Source organism: Pezoporus occidentalis, unplaced genomic scaffold, assembly GCF_034315485.1.
Source record: "Pezoporus occidentalis ecotype Australia unplaced genomic scaffold, CSIRO_AGI_Poc_V1 ctg123, whole genome shotgun sequence".
NCBI lineage: Eukaryota > Metazoa > Chordata > Aves > Psittaciformes > Psittacidae > Pezoporus > Pezoporus occidentalis.
In genome coordinates, this window is record NW_026913027.1 from 1,530,637 (window position 1) to 1,550,677 (window position 20,041).

General features: G+C 36.9%; 1 protein-coding gene across 7 annotated transcripts in view; it reads right to left on the reverse strand.

The window, feature by feature from the left end:
• Positions 1-2,821: 2,821 nt before the first annotated feature.
• STAG2 (STAG2 cohesin complex component) overlaps positions 2,822-20,041 on the reverse strand; it is a 77,720-nt gene continuing 60,500 nt past the window's right edge. For 2 of the 7 annotated variants that reach the window (XM_062607442.1, XM_062607446.1), the window contains 12 exons: positions 18,248-18,340; positions 15,632-15,806; positions 15,081-15,220; positions 13,682-13,783; positions 11,545-11,693; positions 10,871-10,999; positions 10,322-10,527; positions 9,749-9,938; positions 9,550-9,663; positions 7,944-8,070; positions 7,530-7,607; positions 4,840-6,808 (listed from right to left, as the gene is read on the reverse strand). In XM_062607442.1, the coding sequence (XP_062463426.1) occupies positions 6,542-6,808; positions 7,530-7,607; positions 7,944-8,070; positions 9,550-9,663; positions 9,749-9,938; positions 10,322-10,527; positions 10,871-10,999; positions 11,545-11,693; positions 13,682-13,783; positions 15,081-15,220; positions 15,632-15,806; positions 18,248-18,340 (1,770 nt within the window). In that variant the 3' untranslated portion in view covers positions 4,840-6,541. The other 5 variants (XM_062607447.1, XM_062607443.1, XM_062607445.1 and 2 more) reach the window with 5 other exon arrangements.

The following is a 20,041-nucleotide window of genomic DNA, read 5'->3' on the forward strand; positions in this document are numbered from 1 at the left end:
CAACCCAGCCATTAACTGCGTTAACTGCACACAGTGCTCCTTGCAGCTCCCAAGGAGCCGCTGTCCTACAATGCCCATTAACAGACCTTGCACCCAACTGAGATAAAGGTATGTAGAAAAGTTTAAGCTACAGTAATTGTACTGAATGAGCAGTATAGAGAAAGGCTAAATGAGTACACAGACACCATCCCTGCTAAAATTCTGACACACAAATCATAATATTTGTATCTGGAAGAAATGAACACTGGAGGGGGGCTCACAGGCACTCTTAAAGAATGCAAATAAACACGATACTGGCCGCTTACCCAAGAGAGCGTTCTAGGTACGTTCACAGCCTGACAAATTGGAAACAAACTGTTGCTATGCACATTGATCTGACCTGTCATTACCCATCTCAACACGCAAAGAAGCTGTCTTCATCAAACTAATTAATTTCTACAAAATCTTGTTGTATTACTTGAGTGCTTTCATGAAGTAACTACCGACTTCACATCCCCTTCCTAATCTGAGATGTTCTAGGACCCCTGGAGGGTTTAGCATTTTGATTTACAGTGCAGAATTCAAGCTGTAATCAGCTTTTTCCACAAATATAGTTAATACAGGCAAAAATGATGGCCTTGCTTCTTTTCCAAACAGAAACTGCTTGGAAAAGCTTAGCAGAAATTACACAACATTACAGAGAGCTGCACACAGCCTCTACGAAGAGGGAAGCTTTCACATGGGGTTCTGTTAACAGCCACCCAATCACTTCCTACATGCTTTGGATGGGCATGGTCATAGCTTCTTACCACTGTGCAGCCATTCTGATTTACATCTGTAAATCTGGCAGTAGGTACAAAAAACAACAAAAAAAAGCAACAGGATCTCTAGCTGGAAGGCACTCAGTTACACAGGGAGGCAAAGTCTGGCTCTTAAACTGTAAAAAGAAATTAAGGTTCAATCAAAGGAATACATTCAAGCAAGCTCGCAACAGGAAGAGAGGATACAGGAGAGACAGCTGAGGAAAATGACAGGCACTACTAACACTGAATTGTTGCTTCTTTAATACAACTATTAGTATAGAGCAGCACTGTCCTACATTACCCCTTTTCCAAGGATGTGTCATCATTCACCTCCATCAAAGCCACGACCCCTTTTGAAAGTAAACAGTATCAGTACTAGAGATGGTTTAAGATTATGAAAAATGAGGGAATGGTAGAAGCTGCACTTCAGTATCCTAAATTAAGAAAATTTAAGCAGATGAGTACAAATAAGGGTATTTTTAAAGAGCCAATTTGTGTTTTACCACAAGAATTCTGAAGCAAAAACTTACAATTTTGACAAATGCTTCATATAATTAACAAGACCGTGATGTTCATAAGGCTATTAAACTTGCCCCCCCCCCCCAAAAAAAAAGGTAGCCATAGGTTGAAAAGCAGCAAAGCACTAATGTGAATTAAAGCATCTCAAAATGCTCAGCAGACTTTTTACGGGTAGGAAGTTAAAGCTAACAGTACTGGTACCCTGAAATCCCATGCCAAAACAAGTGGGTGTGTAAACTATCTGGAAAACAGAGATGAGTAACTTCCAAAGCAGCAATTATTTAGTTAGAGAAGATGGGGATTTACTGGCTCTGACATGCACCACACCATCCAAAGGAAAAACAAGGAAACAAACAACAGTAATCACTAACTTCTTACATATTGTCTTTGGTTGTTTAATATCAAGAAATACTTTTTTTACAGAATATGTGAAGACTATTCCTTTGGATTTCACTCTGTGTCAGTATCTTCTCTGTGGCCTCTTTGGTAAACTAGAGGACACACTTTCTCTGAATCATTTTGTTGGTTTCTGCATTTTTATCACATCTCTTCAAAACCCAAACTTCTTTCGTTTACAGGCTTTTGTACCAAAACGGTGTAACTAGGACAGACTTTACATTGTATAGTAAAGGTATTTCTCATTATAAACTTAGAACCTACTAAAACCATTCTCCACAAGATACTATTGAACTTACAGCAGGATTTAGAGACAGGATTTAACATTTGTAATTAATAATAATAATAAAATATCAGCCAAAGTTACATTAGCAAGGATTAGAAGTATTATCTCTAAGATTTTAAAATGACTCCTTTAAAAAGCCTTGTAACAGGAAGTTTTCCACATGCAGCCAGAGCTGCTCAGTAGTTGAGGAAAGGGAAGAGGGAGCACAAGAGATGCTTATGGTTGCCCCCTCATTTCCTCGCTGTCTTGCCAATTAAGCTTAGACTATTAATCAGGTGTATGGTAAAGCAAACACTTTTAGTGGCATTTCCACTGGACTATATACAGTATCTCCAATGTCTGAATCAAAAGCATTCTGAATCATATCATGTCAGATAGAAGTTAAAAAGAAACCAACAGGAAGGCTATTGATACACCTTTAAAAAACAGAACACAAAAATAATTAAGCATCAATTTCTTGGCATGTAAAAGTTCTATACAAACTTTAAAAATTTTATTTGCAGATACTAACCTCTTGAAAAGCTCACTCTGTATTTACACTAATTCTTTTAACAAGCTTATCTCAAATCAAAGCATATTTAAAACAATCATGATTGCATTAACTTTTCTACTTTAAATTATTACCCAATTAGTGCTTTATTCACATTTTAAAAACTTGTACAATTTATTACAAATATAAAACAGTGCAGTTTTTCATACATTATCCCAACTCTGAGACAAACACTTAAAAGACATGGAAAAAGATTTTGATTTCTATAAACATAACATTTGCATTACTCATACCCCTTTCTTCACTGTCCTCCCCTAACCCCGATTTAAAAAGATCAAACATACAACATACTGTAGGTTTATTTTTATTCAAAAAGTTACTGTCTCAAGACATAAATACAAATCAGAAAACAGTACAATTAGGACAATAGAATGTGGAGGACAACAGGTTAAGGTAAATATATAAAACATTTTTTAGCTGGTTGAAAACAAAGCTGTAAGAACTGCTTTCACAAAGAAACACTCCTTCAAGAGTAAGAAAAATCAACTTAAGTTTAAAATCATATATACAGTCCTTTCAGCAGTTCTATTAAATGCAGTGGTGTGAAAAACAATATAGGCAGTACTTTTAGACATGAGAGTATTTATTTATGTAAAATGAGTTAGGCAGATCTAGTTTTGAGTTTGTTGTTACCCCATGACTTAGTAAAATAATTATATTTTATCATGATCCTTTAGATAATCTATGGTTTTTGGCTACCACAGCCGAATGTTTAATTTCTGAGTCTAAAAACAGGAAGCCTTTTGTGTTCACCCATTTGGGGAGAGTCTTGTATTGCAAGCATATTAAGGCATGGAATGATTAAAATAATATACCTCAAGAACCGAGAGACAACTGACAAAAAATATACATATGTAATATAAGTTAATATTTCCTTTAAAATGATGTCTAGCTGCCTAAGCCTTGCAAAATGAGTCGATGTCAAAATGGCATAGATCCACTTTCTGTTTTAGACCAAATTTAATTTATTTGTGAATGGACACAAAATGAAGTTTAAAGCTTAGCTTTCAAAGAATATTATGGGTTGTTTATGAATTTCTATTATCCAATCTAATTTACATACAGAGGAAATGTACTGTAACCTGTTAGAAGTATCTTTAACCTGAAGACTGCTTGCAAAGACAGATAGATAAAACAATATAAAATACAAATTTAAAAATCATTTTTAAAGCATGAATTCTCATGCTCTTCTATTTTTAAACATTGTTAAACTTTCAATATATTTCTGAAACCTCATAATTTTAAGTTGGAATTTAAAAGTAAGAAAAAACTAAACAAACTGCGCAATTATAAAATCAGCACCAATTTATATATATATATAATTTTATTTAAAATTTAGATCCCTATTCCCACACTCTAATAAGCTGTATAATTTTTGTTTAGAATTTTTCTGCAAACATACTACAATAAGCTTCTTTTTATTTGGAGACAAAATACAGTGGCACTACTGGAAGGAATTTCACAACATTACATTTTTCTTAAAGGACAAGCAAACTTTCAGGGTTGGTAATGGGCAAGCATGGCTGAGATCTGTTACTTTTGGGTAGTTCATAGTTTATGGACCTTTCTTAGAAGGCTAGCAAGAAGCTTTTGGAATAAAAATATGGTTTAGATTAAAAAGCCATTAAGATTCTGCTTTATGTATTTTTTTTCCATGATTAATTAATACAAACCTTCCGTGGCTGAAGTTTGCATTTAATTTCAAATACTGACAACTCTTCTGGTTCTATCACTGTGAGAAAACCAATCCATCTAGTATTTCAGTTCATGGATGTAAACAGCAATCCAGCAGAGCTCATGATTATTTAGTATAGCCAGCAAATGTATAGAGAAGGGCTCAAGTCTGTACCAAACACCTCTCAGACTGTTAGATTCAAACTCAGAGGGAATACTTCTTATGAGCCAGAAATAAAACTGATAGCACATAAATAAAATATTGAATTTTTTTCCCAACAAAAAAGTGTAGCTTATCCTCAATTTGTTTACTTGTCCTTTACATTTCTCTTTATTTTTTTCAGGCAAACAAAACTGCCCCTTCAATGCACTTGATCTTGAAAGCATGTCATTCTCCTTAGAGAAAAATCTGTTCAGAATTTCACTGTATCTACCACAATTTTGTATTGAAAAACTTCCTCTTCCACTTAGAAAATGACTTCACCACTGATTTATTTGCTGCTCTGGTATTAAAACATTGACACCCCAAGAACCTAAAAAAAAAGTTAGAAATGGTGTCAATTTGTAGTCTACTACACATTTAACAGAAACAAAGCAATTAGTATATGATTTAAGATTAAGACACTTCAAGATACGTTAAGGCATTGTAAGTTTATTTTTCTTCCAAACCAGATTCACCACACTTCTGATTTATGTAGTAATATGAAAAGGGCACCTTGTTCTTTAGAAAATATTTTTCCCCACTTGAAATTAGCTTGATCGAGTAGGAATGTGATAAAGACTGTGCTTTAATCATTTTGGGTAGTAACTGCAAAGTAATTTTTAGTTTGTTTGCCTATCTTGGGACTTTTTTCACAACGGCATTCTATAGGTCTTAACTTAAAGCACGTAGTTTCGAACAACTATGTCTGGGACAAAACAGTCTTATGTGCTGGCTACTGCTGCATCTGTGTTCATAAAAACAACATGTCAGCCTGCAACAATCAGCCAGGACATAAGCTTAATATTTCCTATTAAATATATTAACTCTGTCAGGAACACACTAGAAAAAAAACAATAATCAGGTAAAATAAAAACAGTGTCCTTCAGGAGACTGTGATTAAGTGAAGAAAAACCTTTCCTGAAACAAAGAATCAGTTCCCGCTTCCCACACAGAAGCAAGCCATACAGTTTTCTATGCCAATGGAAGCCCCACAAGATATAGATATTGTGACTGTCCTAGCTTTTATAGGACTTTATAACATCAGGAAGAGCCATGAGAGACTTTATTTCTCCAAACCTTAACCCTGCTGTTCACATTTATCTGTTTATAAGCCGATTTTTACTGTTCTTTGTATTAAATTCACTTTAGATGCACCATATAATACAGCAGACTAAGACACAACTGCCTCTGGTGCCAGCAATAACAGCACGTCAAAAAAAATGAAAACAGGGACTGAAATTCTGACCATAAACCACGTGCATCTGAATAAATTAAACAACTTTATTATGTCTAGGCCTATTAAAAACAAGTGCAACAAATCCAAGAATTATGGACCTCTGAAATTAATTATCTGAATAAAGCAAATTAACTTTATTCTGAGAAGACTGTTTGCATTTATGAAATTGGGTTGTTTTTATTTTAAACACTGATAAATTTAGTTCTGATTTAATATGGATTCATGGTGTCTCCCAAACTATTAGCAGAGCTTTCCCCATTTAGGTAGTTAAACTCATTTTGGTGGTGTTTACGCTAAAGAGCAGCTGTGTCCTGTGATGCAGCTGTTTTCTGCAGTCCTGCTTCCAGGATCACCCCCCCTGCCTGCATCCTACCTGGGAGGGAGGTTTACTAGATGATGACCCCTGGACCATAGCATCTCACTGCAGTGCAGCACTGCTCCCTCCTTGCAGAGGGCACATGGGACCAGGCCACCGCTGGGCCCTCAGCTCTGGCTCAAGAGCCTGCAAAGCAATGCGACTGTAGCCGGCTGCCATCATGTGGTGATGCTCACACACTGCAGCTGAGGACTGCCTGGCAAATCCAGGCTCAGGAAGGGTGGTGGTGAATGAGAAATTAACAGGAAAGAAACCTAGCCAACAGCAAACTGATTAGAACTATTCTGAATTAGCTTTAGAAACCCAAAAGCTGAAAGGTTTCTCAAATCAATGAAATGCACATGTGGAAGACCAAATTTTTGGTATAGTCAGATTAGAAAATGACTGGTATTTCACAGATCAATTAAAAAGCAAGAAGGGGAAGGGAAGAACTATTTTAAAACAGAATGTCAGAAAACAGGTGATGAACTTCCTTGGTGTTACTTAAGAAACAGAACACACAACAGCCAGATGCACAACCTAATCTGATTCATTACTACTAGCGCAAAGGCCTACTGGTACAAAATGTATGGATTTGCATTTAAAACGGCATTTAAGACTTCTTTCTCCCATAACAAGAACAGGTTCACACTGCAACAATGCTGTAAAAAAATACATAACTGTCTTCCAAATTCCACCAAGCTGTCCAAGATTCCCAGGAAGCCTTGTTGCACTGTCCTCTGCTGGCTTGCTGTAGCTTGTTATTTCCAGTGTAATTTTGTACCAGCTACACAAGGTCAAAAATGGCTGCATACATTACAAGTGGTTCAAGACAGAAGGAATCCCTCATGCAGATTTTTTAAAAGAGAATAGAGACTGCAGATTTATCAAGTCGGAAAAAAGGGCAACTGCAAGCAGAAACTACAGACTTCGGATGTTTTGGACCTAAAACTTTATATGGAAAGAAAAAATACCTCTCATCTCTATAAACAGATATCTGTATTATCTCTATTTTCTCCATTATCTTACTTATGCACAAAAGTAAATATGCCAATTTAAAAAAAAAATATATATATATATATTAAACCACTGCAAAACCACCCAATGCTGACAATTGGTAATGACATCAGTCACTCAGCTAAGCTCATCACAACAGGAAACGTGCCTTTAATATAAGTGTATGCACAAGTTTTATTTTTTAAGGTCTTTGCTACCAACTTCTGCAAGGATTTTTTTCCATCCCAGATGTGTTTTCTTCTCAGATTCAAAGGCTTTTGATTTTTACATAGCTACATAGAAAGTATTAAGAACAAAAAAATCCTACAAACTTGCAAAGAACATTGACTATCTTAGAATTTATGAAGCTGAATTACAGCATAAAGTATTTCACTGACTGTACCAGTCTGCCAAAATAAGCTAATGAAGAAAACCTAAAGATTGCATTCTTTCCATTTAACACTTGAAGTGAGTAAGTATTGTAACTCTATGGCTGATTTTACATTATTTTCCTCTATGTAAGTTAACCTACCGATTCATCCATGATTGAAGCGGGGTCAAAGAAATCTGGTTTTAGTTCCGTTCTTTCTCTCCTGTTCTTTGATGGTGGCTTTAAAAAGCAAGGAAACAAGCATATTAACTCTAATTTCAGGAAAAACAATGAAGTTTTTAAACTGTAATAAATGAAGCTGAACTCCCAGGGGATAAGAATTTACAGGAGATAAATGTTCACCTCTCACATTACTATTACAGCAAGTGTTCTTGCTTTTTGTATGGCAGTTTGGACAGATGGCACTTGTATACAGATAGTGGCACAGCCACCTACGAATGCACAGATCAGTGAGAATGATTTGTTTCACCACAACAAAAAATTTGATTCAAATGCCCTCTTTAAAAGCAGAAATACAAATCCAAAATCCCTTAAAAAGACGAGTAGTTTTCTTACTAGGTCTATGTCCATGGTGTCAAAATCCATGCCTTCATTGAGATCTTCAATCCGCCCTTCTGATGACATCATCACATCTTCCACAATTGGCTCTTCATCATCTTCCATTAGACTTGTGCCACGTCGACTGAAATAAAATGATAAAGCATACTGTTTAGGACTAGATCAAGTTAAGTTTTATCTAAGTATTTAAAAAGCTAACGTTCAGTAAGGAACTGCCAACAAGTGACAATCTCATTAGATATAAAAGAAACTAATTAAATAAAAGCATAACTACTACTAAGGCTGGTATTTAACCAACTAAAAGATTCTAAGAGAGCGAGAGAGAACAACTAACAAAGATCAACTTATGGAACTTTGTGGTAGATCCCTACATGGGTATTTTAAGAGGCTGCAGGAATGGATAAGCAGATCAAAACGACACCTGAGTTAAGATTTACATGTAAGCACTTTTCCTCAAGTGAGAAAGAATCTAAGATCTGCCACCTAATGAAAAACTGTTCCTGCCTTAAGACAAGGCAAGGAAGAATGTCTTTGCAATAAAGTGGATTCATAAATCCATTTTCAGACATTCCCACACAGCCTTTCAGTCTCTCGCCTCATAACTTCTACATGCAACACCAAAACTTTAAAGTAAGGAGTCGTTCTGGATTACACTGAACATAAACTACGTTACATGAAGCACTGGTATTAAAGAATTTAAAACAAGTAGGGGAAAGATGTAAAGCTCCTCAATATATGTATGTCTGTAGTTTTAGTTTATAACTTATACTTTTTTTCTCTAGAACCACACAGTTTTACTGAAGCTGAGAACTTCTAAAACTAGTCTTCCCCTCTTCAGTTAAACTAACTCTTGAACATAACTTCACTAGTGTGTATATTAAAATGCATGCGGGATGAATCATAATGGAGTGAATGACACTACAGTAAGAATATACGACCTCTGAAGGACATTCATTTAAGAAACACTAGAATGTCTTTATCTATGTTCACAATATGGAGAACTTCACATGGTTTGTGTGTTTGCTTTGGGAAGCCCTACAAAAACTGGTAAAGGATTCCTCTCAACACTGGTGTCAGTTTAGGCCAGACAAAATCTGCATCAGTCACAGAAATGCTGAAGACAGCAGTTCCTTTCAAAGGAGGAATTGTTTTCAGAAGTAAAAAGCATCGTCAGCAGAACTCTAAACTTGCATCTTAGAATTCAAAGGAGAAAGGAACAGTATAATTGAACTAAGCAGAAACTTCTGCTCCACACACTGAACACTTTTATAAGGCTCATTTTTAATGTTCTATTCTAAAAATGATTCTGCAGTTATACATAAAGATGTGTCATGTATATTGATTATATATTCCTGCCATACACAGCATTCAGTTCAATTACCAGGTCCCTTATCTCACTACTATTTAATTTTTCTGGAAGTTCAGTTCAAAAATAAGCAAGAAATCAAATGGATCTATACTGCTAAATTATCATGCACTTTCACAAGTTTTAAGACAAAGAAAACTGTAAAATGTATCCCTTTTGAAAGATACACAAATAACACTGCACTTAATAAACCCTCCCCTTCCCAAAACACTGAAAGACCATTCCACTCTTACTCACATAGCGTGTTGCAAGTTAGTTCTCAGCTTGACGTAGTTCATCGCTGCCCGCTCCTGCTGTTGTCGCGCGGCTTCTTCCTGTTGCCTTTGAGCCAACATCCACGTTACTTGCGTGCTTAAAAAGACCATTATTCTATTTTAAACATGAACTGGTTTTGTGTATGAACACTAACACAAAGCAGACCTACTCATTTACGTACTTGTAATCAAGTGGAGCTTGGTGGTGTTCGGGCTGCATAGGATAGACACCCATATAACTTTCTTCAGGTCGCAATCTCTTGGGCTCCCTCATTATAGTGGAAGTAAGCTGAGGTGTCTGCATCATCACTGGTGTGTGCATCGTCTGCTCCCTGTTCAGCCACATACTGTCGCTACTGCTGCTTTCTTCAGCTGGAAGGCAACACAGAACATCAGTGAAGTTTTCCAAACTAACCTAAAGCTGCAAGTTTAAGCATGACTACTTTTTGCCAGAAAGTCTTCCACGTGCCCTGAAAGGCCTGGATTTACAACCCCTGGTTAGGGTATTTAAAATACTTTTGTATTCTATAACTTAATGCAGCACAGTGCCTTTATTTTCTTTTGTAAATCAGTGTTACATTATTCAGGCTCTTCAAATGAATAGTTTTCTCACCAAGACACATAAATGCATAGAAGTTACCCTGCTTTAAAAAAATACATTAAAGCATACAAATTCACTCAAGCTAACAAGTATTGACACGTGTAGTTCATATGGGTATCTACTCTAGTACATTTTAAGATGAGGAAAGTCCTACCTTCAGGTACTTTCCGTTTCCCTGTTGCTGGCTTTGTCTTCTTATTTCTTACTGTAGAACCTCGACTACTAATTCCACTAATCACTGACATAGTATCATCATCCCCACCAGCTAATAAAGAATTTCTGTAGGACATGAGAGGAAGCCACACATCTTCTCTTCGTAGAGACATCTGAAAGGTCATAAACTTCTCCAAGTAAACGTACCTTTAAATGGAAAAAAATAATTACAACAATGCAAAATATCTGTAACAAGATGTTAACATGTCAAGACATGCAACTACTGCACTTAACATCCGAAGCTCCTCATCTAGCTAACAAAAACACCTGGCAACGGAAAATCCAGAACATGATTTCTGTTCATCCACCATAAAATGAGAATAACAAGAATAAATACAATTTATCCTTTGCGATTATACTTGACTGCATTAATGTAAAATTATCATGTGCCAGATTCCACTTTAGGTAAATGCAGTACACACAAACACATGTTTATTCGGATGCAGCTCTTATGATTATCATTACAAATACTAAGAATAATAATACTTACACTGTTCTTTTGTCTTGTCTGAGAAGTTTGGAGGAGAACTCACTCAGAATATCAAGAAATGCCAAATTTAATGGTGGGTGGCTCTCACCTTGTGGATTAGGCTCCTTAAAAGCAAATTCTATGCCATCCCTAAGAAAAAATTATAAATGAAGTCACATCAAGCACAAACTGAAGAGGAAGTTCTAAGCACTGGAAGCTATCAAAACTGAACACCTTTCTTCTCTGTCAAGAAAGCAATGATTTGAGGTTTCCATACTGTGGCAGACAAAAAAGTAAACACTATTCATTATTTGAATCCGCACACACTCTTTCTGTCACGACGTTTCTACCTTGCACTTCAAGTTTTCTGCCTAAGTCCAACACAACCCACCACTAATAATGGAGTCGGTAATCAGTTCTTACTGTTATGGGTAAGAGATTAAAAATACTTTTTCGTGATAGCATCAACACTGCTGTCATTTAAAGGCTTATACAGTGGTGCTGAAGAACACCAATATTACTTATTATTTGGGCTTAATTCAGGCACAAAACTGCAGTCATCTCATAATTTATCAATGGGTTACATCTCTAGTGTTGATGCGTTTTGCATTAGCAAAATGATTTTGAAAGACTAAAAAGGTACTTTAGTCAAGAGGCATTTATGAAAAAGGAAGTAATACAAAGCACACAATTACTTGTGTAACATAGCAATAGCTTCTCTTGTTTTCAACTGATCCAACCCAAACGTTAAAGCAAAACGTCGAGCAAGTTCCTTTATGCCACTGAACGTTGGTGATGATCTGTCAAAATTATAACCATTTTCTTGAATCATTTCATTGAAAAGCTGTATGAAAGGAAAAAGGAGATTTTCATTTATTAAAAGACTGCCAAACTTCGGAGCAATCAACACAAAGTTAAGTATCAGTATAAAAGTGGTTTACAGCATTTTTCTCATAATTCAACCACCCCAAAAGACAAACATGGAGGTTTAGGAAAACCAAGTCAAGGCTTTGGAAAGCCAAGTCGATAATACTCTTCAAGAGTCTACACTTCAGAGTTAATCCTTGAAATGCACACTGTCCTCTGCACACTATCAAACTATAAATATAACAGCTTTTCAACTACTACTTGCTAATTCTGTTTATCTTTTCAAAATACAAGAATAATAGAAGAAATTCTAAAATGGACACATGCCTTCAAGGAAGCTACCAAAGACACCAAAACCTTTGCCACTGAGAACCCAAATTTCAACTATTTATCACAAGCTGGCAAAGCTGAACAATCAACTTCATCTTTTCAGCTTCATCAATCCTTTTCTTATTCCCCTGAATTTGACTATAATGATCTTAAACAGTAAGTTTTTCTAGTATTTTCTAATTCTAAAACACTTGGTGGTCACTCTCTTATGTAAGACAGAATAAACCAAAACCAGACTAGAGCTAGGAACATTAGCTTAATTATTCCCCTTTATCCACTATCACTTTTAGTATTTCTTCTCATTAGTTTCTTTTTTAAGCAGTTTTCCTGAAGCCAGTTACATGTTTCAATTCCTGAGGGTTTCTTCTGTATGTTTGCTTTGTAATACTTGGGTCCCCCCATGTTACCATTCTTACTGCCACATGAGAACTGTGTAACTGCCACCCTGTTTCATGTGTAATTTTGCTTACAACATTCACTTTGTCTGTCCTTTAGAATCTAAGGGGCTGGTTATTCTTGAGACAGAAAAGACTAAGGAGGGTAATATTTAACCAGTATCACAAAAAATTGTAAACTCTGGTGAAAAGCCAGCAAAAACTGCAGGAGTATTTAATTGCCCATTCTATGTTGCATTTCCACCAGCTACAAAGTCACACTGCTAAAAAAGGAAAGGCCTCATCCTCCCTCATATTGGCAATACCCATACGGATAAACCAGTTATGGGGCTTAAGGACTTTCTCTGGTGAGTTCTAAACCAGGATCAGTATGTAGATCTACGTCCACTATGTGGCTCTATGACCTCTAGTCAAAAAATGAGGTGTGAGGAAAGAGGACAAACTGCGGTACGCTTTTCCTATCAACACGTGTTCCTTTCGACAACAGCAGAGATCTATGTTGGATTACAGTGATTTGCAGAGATATGGCTTTATTGTTCTGATCCTGTAAGTAAAGATTCATGCAGATGGTTCATGTGAGCAGACGAATCCGACTCTGACCTCGACTGAATTCATCAGGTCTCCACACAAACAAGCTCTTTTACTGAAGAGAGCATTAAATCAAGTTTTAATTTCAAAGATGGGTGAAGCCCCTACCAAACATTAAGAAATACTGAATTACTAAAACTTCTCATTAATTCTCAGAATAGTTTAAAATCAAACCAAAAGAAACAAAAAAAAACCAACCACCACCCTTCAAGAAAAACAGAAGTCAACAATGGGAGGGTAAATGGGGGAACAATCAAACAAAAAGAAAACAACTACAAGTAAAAACCAAACCCCACCACAGAGGCAGGAAGTGTTTTCTCTTGTCCATGAGTAAATGAACTACTATTTTCACAACACATTTCTGAATATGTGACCACCTATCGGTTCAGGGTTAAGAAGGTATCATGGAGTTACATCCATTTCTTATTCAAGTGGCTCCTGCATACACTTTGTGTAGCACAGTATTTTCTAAGTATAGGAAGACTTCTGGCAGTTTTTCAACAGCTGCAGAAAATGTGTTCCAGTTTAGACCTACTCATCCCTACTGTCCATAAGCATTTCATCATTAATACCTCACACTAGCTATTAAACTACAGGGCGTTATCTACAGGAAGGAATTACATGCAAAAAAAATATCGTAAATGATTCTTACCTGCTGCAAGCTAAGAATAAGTGTTTTAGCACACTGGATTTTATCTATCTGTCTTGTTTTACTCATTGTTTCTTTAATAATATCACCATAGTCATTGTAATACTAGAAAAAAAAAGAAAAAGGTTAACTTCCAATTTTAGTTGAAAACATTACAACTACTGCATTCTTCAGAAAAATCTTAAAAAAAAACAAACCTGAAGACTTGCAAAAGGAAAAAAACCTAACATGTTCATGATTATATCATCAGAATATCCTAAACCACCTCCAAAATATTTAAAAACACCCTCAAATAAGTAGTATAATATCCAGTTCACACTCTTCTTGTCAGCATTACTTTAGAGGCAGAATGACCTATTTATCTTCAAGGTCATGACACATTTGTTAATAACATGTGTTCACCCCTTCAGGGTACAAGATTAGAATCTAATCTTTTTAGTAAGTCCTCTATCTCTGGTGGGGAGTTTTCTGTTTGCTGAAAGGAAACACTAACAGTGTCATAGCCATTTTTCCAATGAAGAAAGCTGCCTGTTCAGTTCTGTAAGTATTTCAAGTTCAAGAAAGACCCAGTTATCTCTTTAGAGATTCAAAATACACGTAGGGCACTCAGACAAAAGCAGGCTGTCCAAATTTTTAATTTTTAAGGTAATCACCAAGGAGCAAAGCTTTATTATATTCACAAAATGAGAACTCATATAACTGAGCAGCTGTGAATCCCAGGAGCCAAGCACAGGGTTTCATATTCAAATAAGATAAAAACAGATGTAAAAACTGGGGGGAGGCTACTCAAAACAATTTTATCTCTTCTACAAAGTTTAAGCTGAAATTACTGGATGAGGCTAGACACAGAATCATAGAATAGTTAGGGCTGAAAAAGACCTTAAGATCATCCAGTTCCAACCCGCATGCTATGGGCAGGGACACCTCACACTAAACCATGCCACCCAAGGCTCTGCCCAAGCCAACTGCCAGGGATGGAGTATTCACAGCTTCCTTGGGCAACCCATTCCAGTGCCTCACCACCCTTACAGTAAAGATAATGGAGCTGATCTTTGCGAGAAGATTCTCGAAAGGCCTGCTACACTAGTAACTGAACTAAAAATATACCACTGATCTGGATAAGAAAATATATCTATTAAAACAATGTAAAAATAATCACCAGGTTTCCTTCCTCCCTCCCCAGTAACACACTGGAACTGTGAAACTACTATCAAGTCATTTTTTCCCCTTCTTATGGAAAAAGCATTTTAAAAGGTCTATGAACTACCAACTCCAGAGGTTTGAATTCTTCACATTCTGAACCAGTTACTTTGCAAGGTAAAAAAATACAAAATAATATGAAAGCCACAGCTACTGTATTCTAGCAGGTTTATGAAGCATCACTACTAAGCTTCAGATTTACCTTCATATATTGCTTGAAAATGTCTGCAGCTGTATTCATTTCCACCACAGTATATACAATGAGTTTACAAAAAGCTGCAAGTAGATTTCTTCTTTTGTGCAATGCTTCAATTTTGCTAGCTTCATCATCCTGCTGTCCATCTAGAAAGAGTGCAGAACATACAAGCTGTCATGTTTCAATACTTCATATTTAAGCACTGATACATTAACTGATGTGGGCTAATCGTCAGGATTCTGAAAAATGAAGTCTCAATTCTGACAGCAGTGCACTTTATTGTCCTGATGTGGAGACATATATATTTGTGCCTACTGAACCAAACCTTTACCACAATTATCCTGTATGGCGCCAAAACATAAAATGCTTTAATTGGATGCTGACATTTAAAAGACAAACCTACTTCTGTGCCCATGAACACCTCTCAATGCCAGAGGCGAAAAAAAGAAAGGGGAAAAAAAAAACCCAACCAAACCCACAAGAAATAAAAGCAAAGGCAAACAAATATTTTAGTTAGAAGGCAAATAATATACAGGAAACGCAAGTTCTGTACAAACCTGCACTATTATTATCATCATCCTGATCAATGAAGACATGATCTAAAATAAAACTGAGTAGTTCAGATTGCAATGAAGAATCAGGAGTGTAAACAAGTGGCTCCAACATGTCACGTCCTCCTGTCATGATCTGATGACTGAAGATCATCAACACGTCACACAGAATTGTGAAAGCCTATTAAAAAGAAACCTTAGTAAATACTTGGGAATACCGGATTTTATATTTCCACGTAACATAGAGCCCATATACACATACAGGCCACTTAAGTCCAAAGCAACTATGCAGGACCCCTGGAAGCCAAAATATGGACAGCTCCTTACAGGAGGCTGTTGTGCAAAGACTGGGTCTCCAAATAAAAATATTGCACAAATGAAGCCAACTAAGTATTAAAACATTGTGAGATTAAAACATGAGGAGCCTTAAACTCCCAATTTCTGCCTGATGGATATATTAAGTCACTGCAGAACTCTGTGAACACCACCATAGTATAGTGTCCTTTTTCCTTTCTTTTTTTTATTTAGTTGTTTCAACCACATTTGTGAAACATCCAACAGCTGAGGTCATTCAATCCCTTTAAACCCTAATGTATGTCTTGCCTCCAAAAAAGCAAACACCCCTTCATTTTGCTGGCTAACTCGTGCCTCTGACCTGACTATACTCCACACCCCCAGAATGTATCAGGACCTAGACTGGCACTCTTCAAATGAACAGATCAAGGCAACACACTGAGCAGTGCTGCACCTCATCCCCTAGACTCTAATCTCTTAAGTACTTCCATTTTAAGGAACAGATCTGTTCTCTAACTCCTCAAAGCAAATATTACTAATTTCCTGGTCACAGAATTACATACGCTCCTCTGAAGACCCTTGTGCCATCACAGGAGATTAGGGAAGGAAAGCAGAACCATGGCTCTGGTAGCCTCTGTGACTGAGGCAGCTGTAGTTTCTAGAGCATTCACCTGAGTCCAAGAGTTACAGTTTTTTAGAGACCTACTCCCAGGTTTAGTGATTTCTGTTATTTGCATTTCACACCCTGCACCTTGCGATCTTCACACTCAATAGCTCTCTGACAGAACACGTCTATTCAGTTCCAGGAATATATGCTTGTTCTACCAAGAGCTTCAAAACCTGCAGCTGTGCAACTCTGCACCAGATTTTCAACTTCAAGCTCAAACAGGTTACTATTACCTTCAGCAGCAAAATCTCCTGGCTTTATGATCAATTAAAAGTATGCCCAGAAGATAGTTTGGTCCTTCCCCCACAGAGGCTGGTTTGTTTTCTCATTTTGGACTTGTTAAAGGCATTTACTTAAAATTAATCCTTCTATCAGTAACCTGTGCTCTTCACTGGAATCTGAGGCTCCTTTGAGCATCATCGGTAGAGAACTACTTGACCACAAACTGGAAGAGACTCAGCCCCTACAGTTTAACCTCTTCCTTTGACCCTACTGCCCTCAGAACAAGTATTTCCCAAGGTGATGTCTCAATTCTTTTCGGAACAGAAGAAAGATAAAAACACCCAAAACTTTCATGCTTCCTTTTTTTTTTTAACCAAAAAGCCACAACTTGGGACAAAAGCTGCCTGAAATGTCAGGCACTGCTTGCGAGGACTAAATACCTACATATTTTATGTCAGAAATATGCAAAAACTTAGTTCCAGGTAAAACTCTCCCCCAGAGAGTACAGTTGTAGGAGGCACTGACTATAAAACTGGTAATGTGAAAACTGCTCACATCTCTTCTGAGCACTACATCACTGTTAAGGCTTCCAAGCACCTGCTGGAGTGGTCTCCAAAGATCTCTAAACAATCCTGTTAACAACTGACCAGTGTGTGAGTGTAGCCAAGGGTGAGCATGAAAAAAGAAATGCAGACTGCAGTGCACACTGTATGTGAATGTATGAACACACACTCATGTTAAGCACCCATTATTTTTCTCCTGATTCATTGATCCCCAACCTCCTGGGACTCCAAAGACTCGAGGAATATATTCTGCATGCAGCATCATGGTGAAGGGGAGCAGACCGAGAAGTTGCCCCAGTATGTCCTCACAGGTTTATAGAAAGAGGAAAAAAGTTGTTTTCATGGCTCTTGAGTGGACGAGCACATATGCATCATAGTAAAAATCCGAGATGAACGTAAAAGCATTCCAAGACAGAACTAAAAAAATAACCTGTGTCTTTTAAGCAGATGTCCCTAGCTTTTCCAGTTCCATTTCTATGAATCCACAATGAGCCTCTCCAGAGGTGTGTGTCACGACCACTTGGTAAGCAAGAGCTTTGATATGGAACTCTCCCACCTAACTTACAAAATAGAAGGATTCTATAGAGAGCCTGCCCAGTCATTGCTTAAACAAATATACAAATCTGTCTTTGAATAGAAGCTTATGCTGCCTAAAATTAACAGAATAAAGTTTAAATTGGTTTCCAAATCCTACCTAAATTAGCTAAAGGAAGACAACCATGCAAGCACGCTATGCATTCACACTTGAAGGGCATTCAGCCTCAGCATCCAAGAAGCATCACATTCCTACAGAAGCCCTAAAAATATTAGCAAGAGGAACTTTTCAACTGCTTTAGAAGTATATTAGAAGACTACAAGAATGAACACATCACTAACCTGTTCCTTAACAGCAGTGTTTACATTAGTCAGGTAGTGTTGACAGATTTGACAGAACACTCTCATCTGCTTCTTCAGACGCAGAAGATCCTCCTTTAAAGAGAAGGATTTCATGTAACAGGTTTGCTTGTACAGTTTTATAGTGACATTTTCACAGGACTATGCACCACAGACACACAGTTGCAATATTCAAGGTCACTGCATTATTTTAAAATCACTATTACAAACAGCAGACAGCAATTTCCTTAATTTTGTCATCCCATGTACCGCAAAAAAAGAGATGAAAGTTGGGATGAAAACGGTAAAATGAGTTATTAAACAACAGTAACACCTACACCCACCCCCCCACCCCCCAAAAAAAACAACCAACCACCAACACCACCACCCCTCCCCGAACCCAAACAAGATCCCAGAGCACAAAGCATTTCCTCTTTAAAATACCCATAGTTTCAACCTAGAGGATAGATTTTAGGTAGCTGTTCGTAACTACAGTAACAAGGCTACATGGCATTATTGATTTTGTTTTGTAACTCACTGCCTGGGGATAAAGTAAAAGGTCAGATGGGAGTTGGGGGGTTTTACCCCTCTTCCATTGGAAAAAAAAAAAAAAAGGAAGAAAATCTGTAGCTTTCTAAGTGCTGCAACAACTTCCAGAGAAGTAGATTACTGAGAAAATAAAAGTATCCAATTGGTACAAATTCCATCCATGTGTGTGGCATAGTTGGTGTTACTCAGCCACATGAAGATTTTAGCCCATGTAGAAGAGGGGAAGACCACTTGTGTAACCAGCATCAGCGCAGACAAAATAAATACCCCTGAGAAGTTTAAAAACTATCCTCACTATCTAAATCAAAACAAGTCTCTTCCCTCAAGGAAGCAGGTAACACACTGCTACAACACATTATTTAACCTCAATAGGAATCTCAACGGCTGTTTCTTGACTGTGATTTTAGAACACATTCACTAACATAAAATCGTTTCTCTCAACATTTACCATTCAGATTACTTATACTGATGTTAAGAGAATTACACATAGAATTATTCTTTCCTTCATGAAGAATTAAACATTTAAATTTTAATAAAAATTGAACTATTTAGTCTCTTATTTTAGCAGCCTATATAATGAAGCTGTTTCCCATACTTAGTCAACCTGTTCAAATCCAGCACACAGGCAGCAGTTGCCACAGCAAAAAAACCCAAACAAACAAAAAAAAACCACACAAAACTTTAGGCACAGTACATTTCTGTCACTTCTGTTCGTGCATTTCAACGTCTTCGCTGTTATGTTCCAATGACACTGAACGGAAGCCAATGGAACTTTTTCACTTACCTAGTCTATTTGGCAGCAATCAAGCCGTTAAATACAATAAAACAGGCTTAACATCTGAACCACAACTATGAAAGCTTTAATTTACCCCATTTTATTATACAGGAGTGGACAACAGTCTCAATAAAGGACCACATCTTCATCTATAACCTAGCTTTCCAGTATTTAGCTCTGCTTCTGCCAGCAGGCTTGTGATAAAGGTTTAATCACTGTTACAACAGACTCAGATTGATGACTACCCTTTAAAGAAAAAGCTAACAAAGCCTCCAGATGCTTTCCAGATCCTTCACTCACTTAAGTGGTTCTCAATAGTTTATGTATCTATATCAGATATTTTAGGGTTTGGAAATGCTAAAAGCCATTGAACCAGATGGGTAAACTAGCTTAGCCAGCCAGCATTGAATCAGTAAGGCCACAATTATTCACTGGGCTAATGAAATCTCAATATGATAGCTAAAACTAGAAAG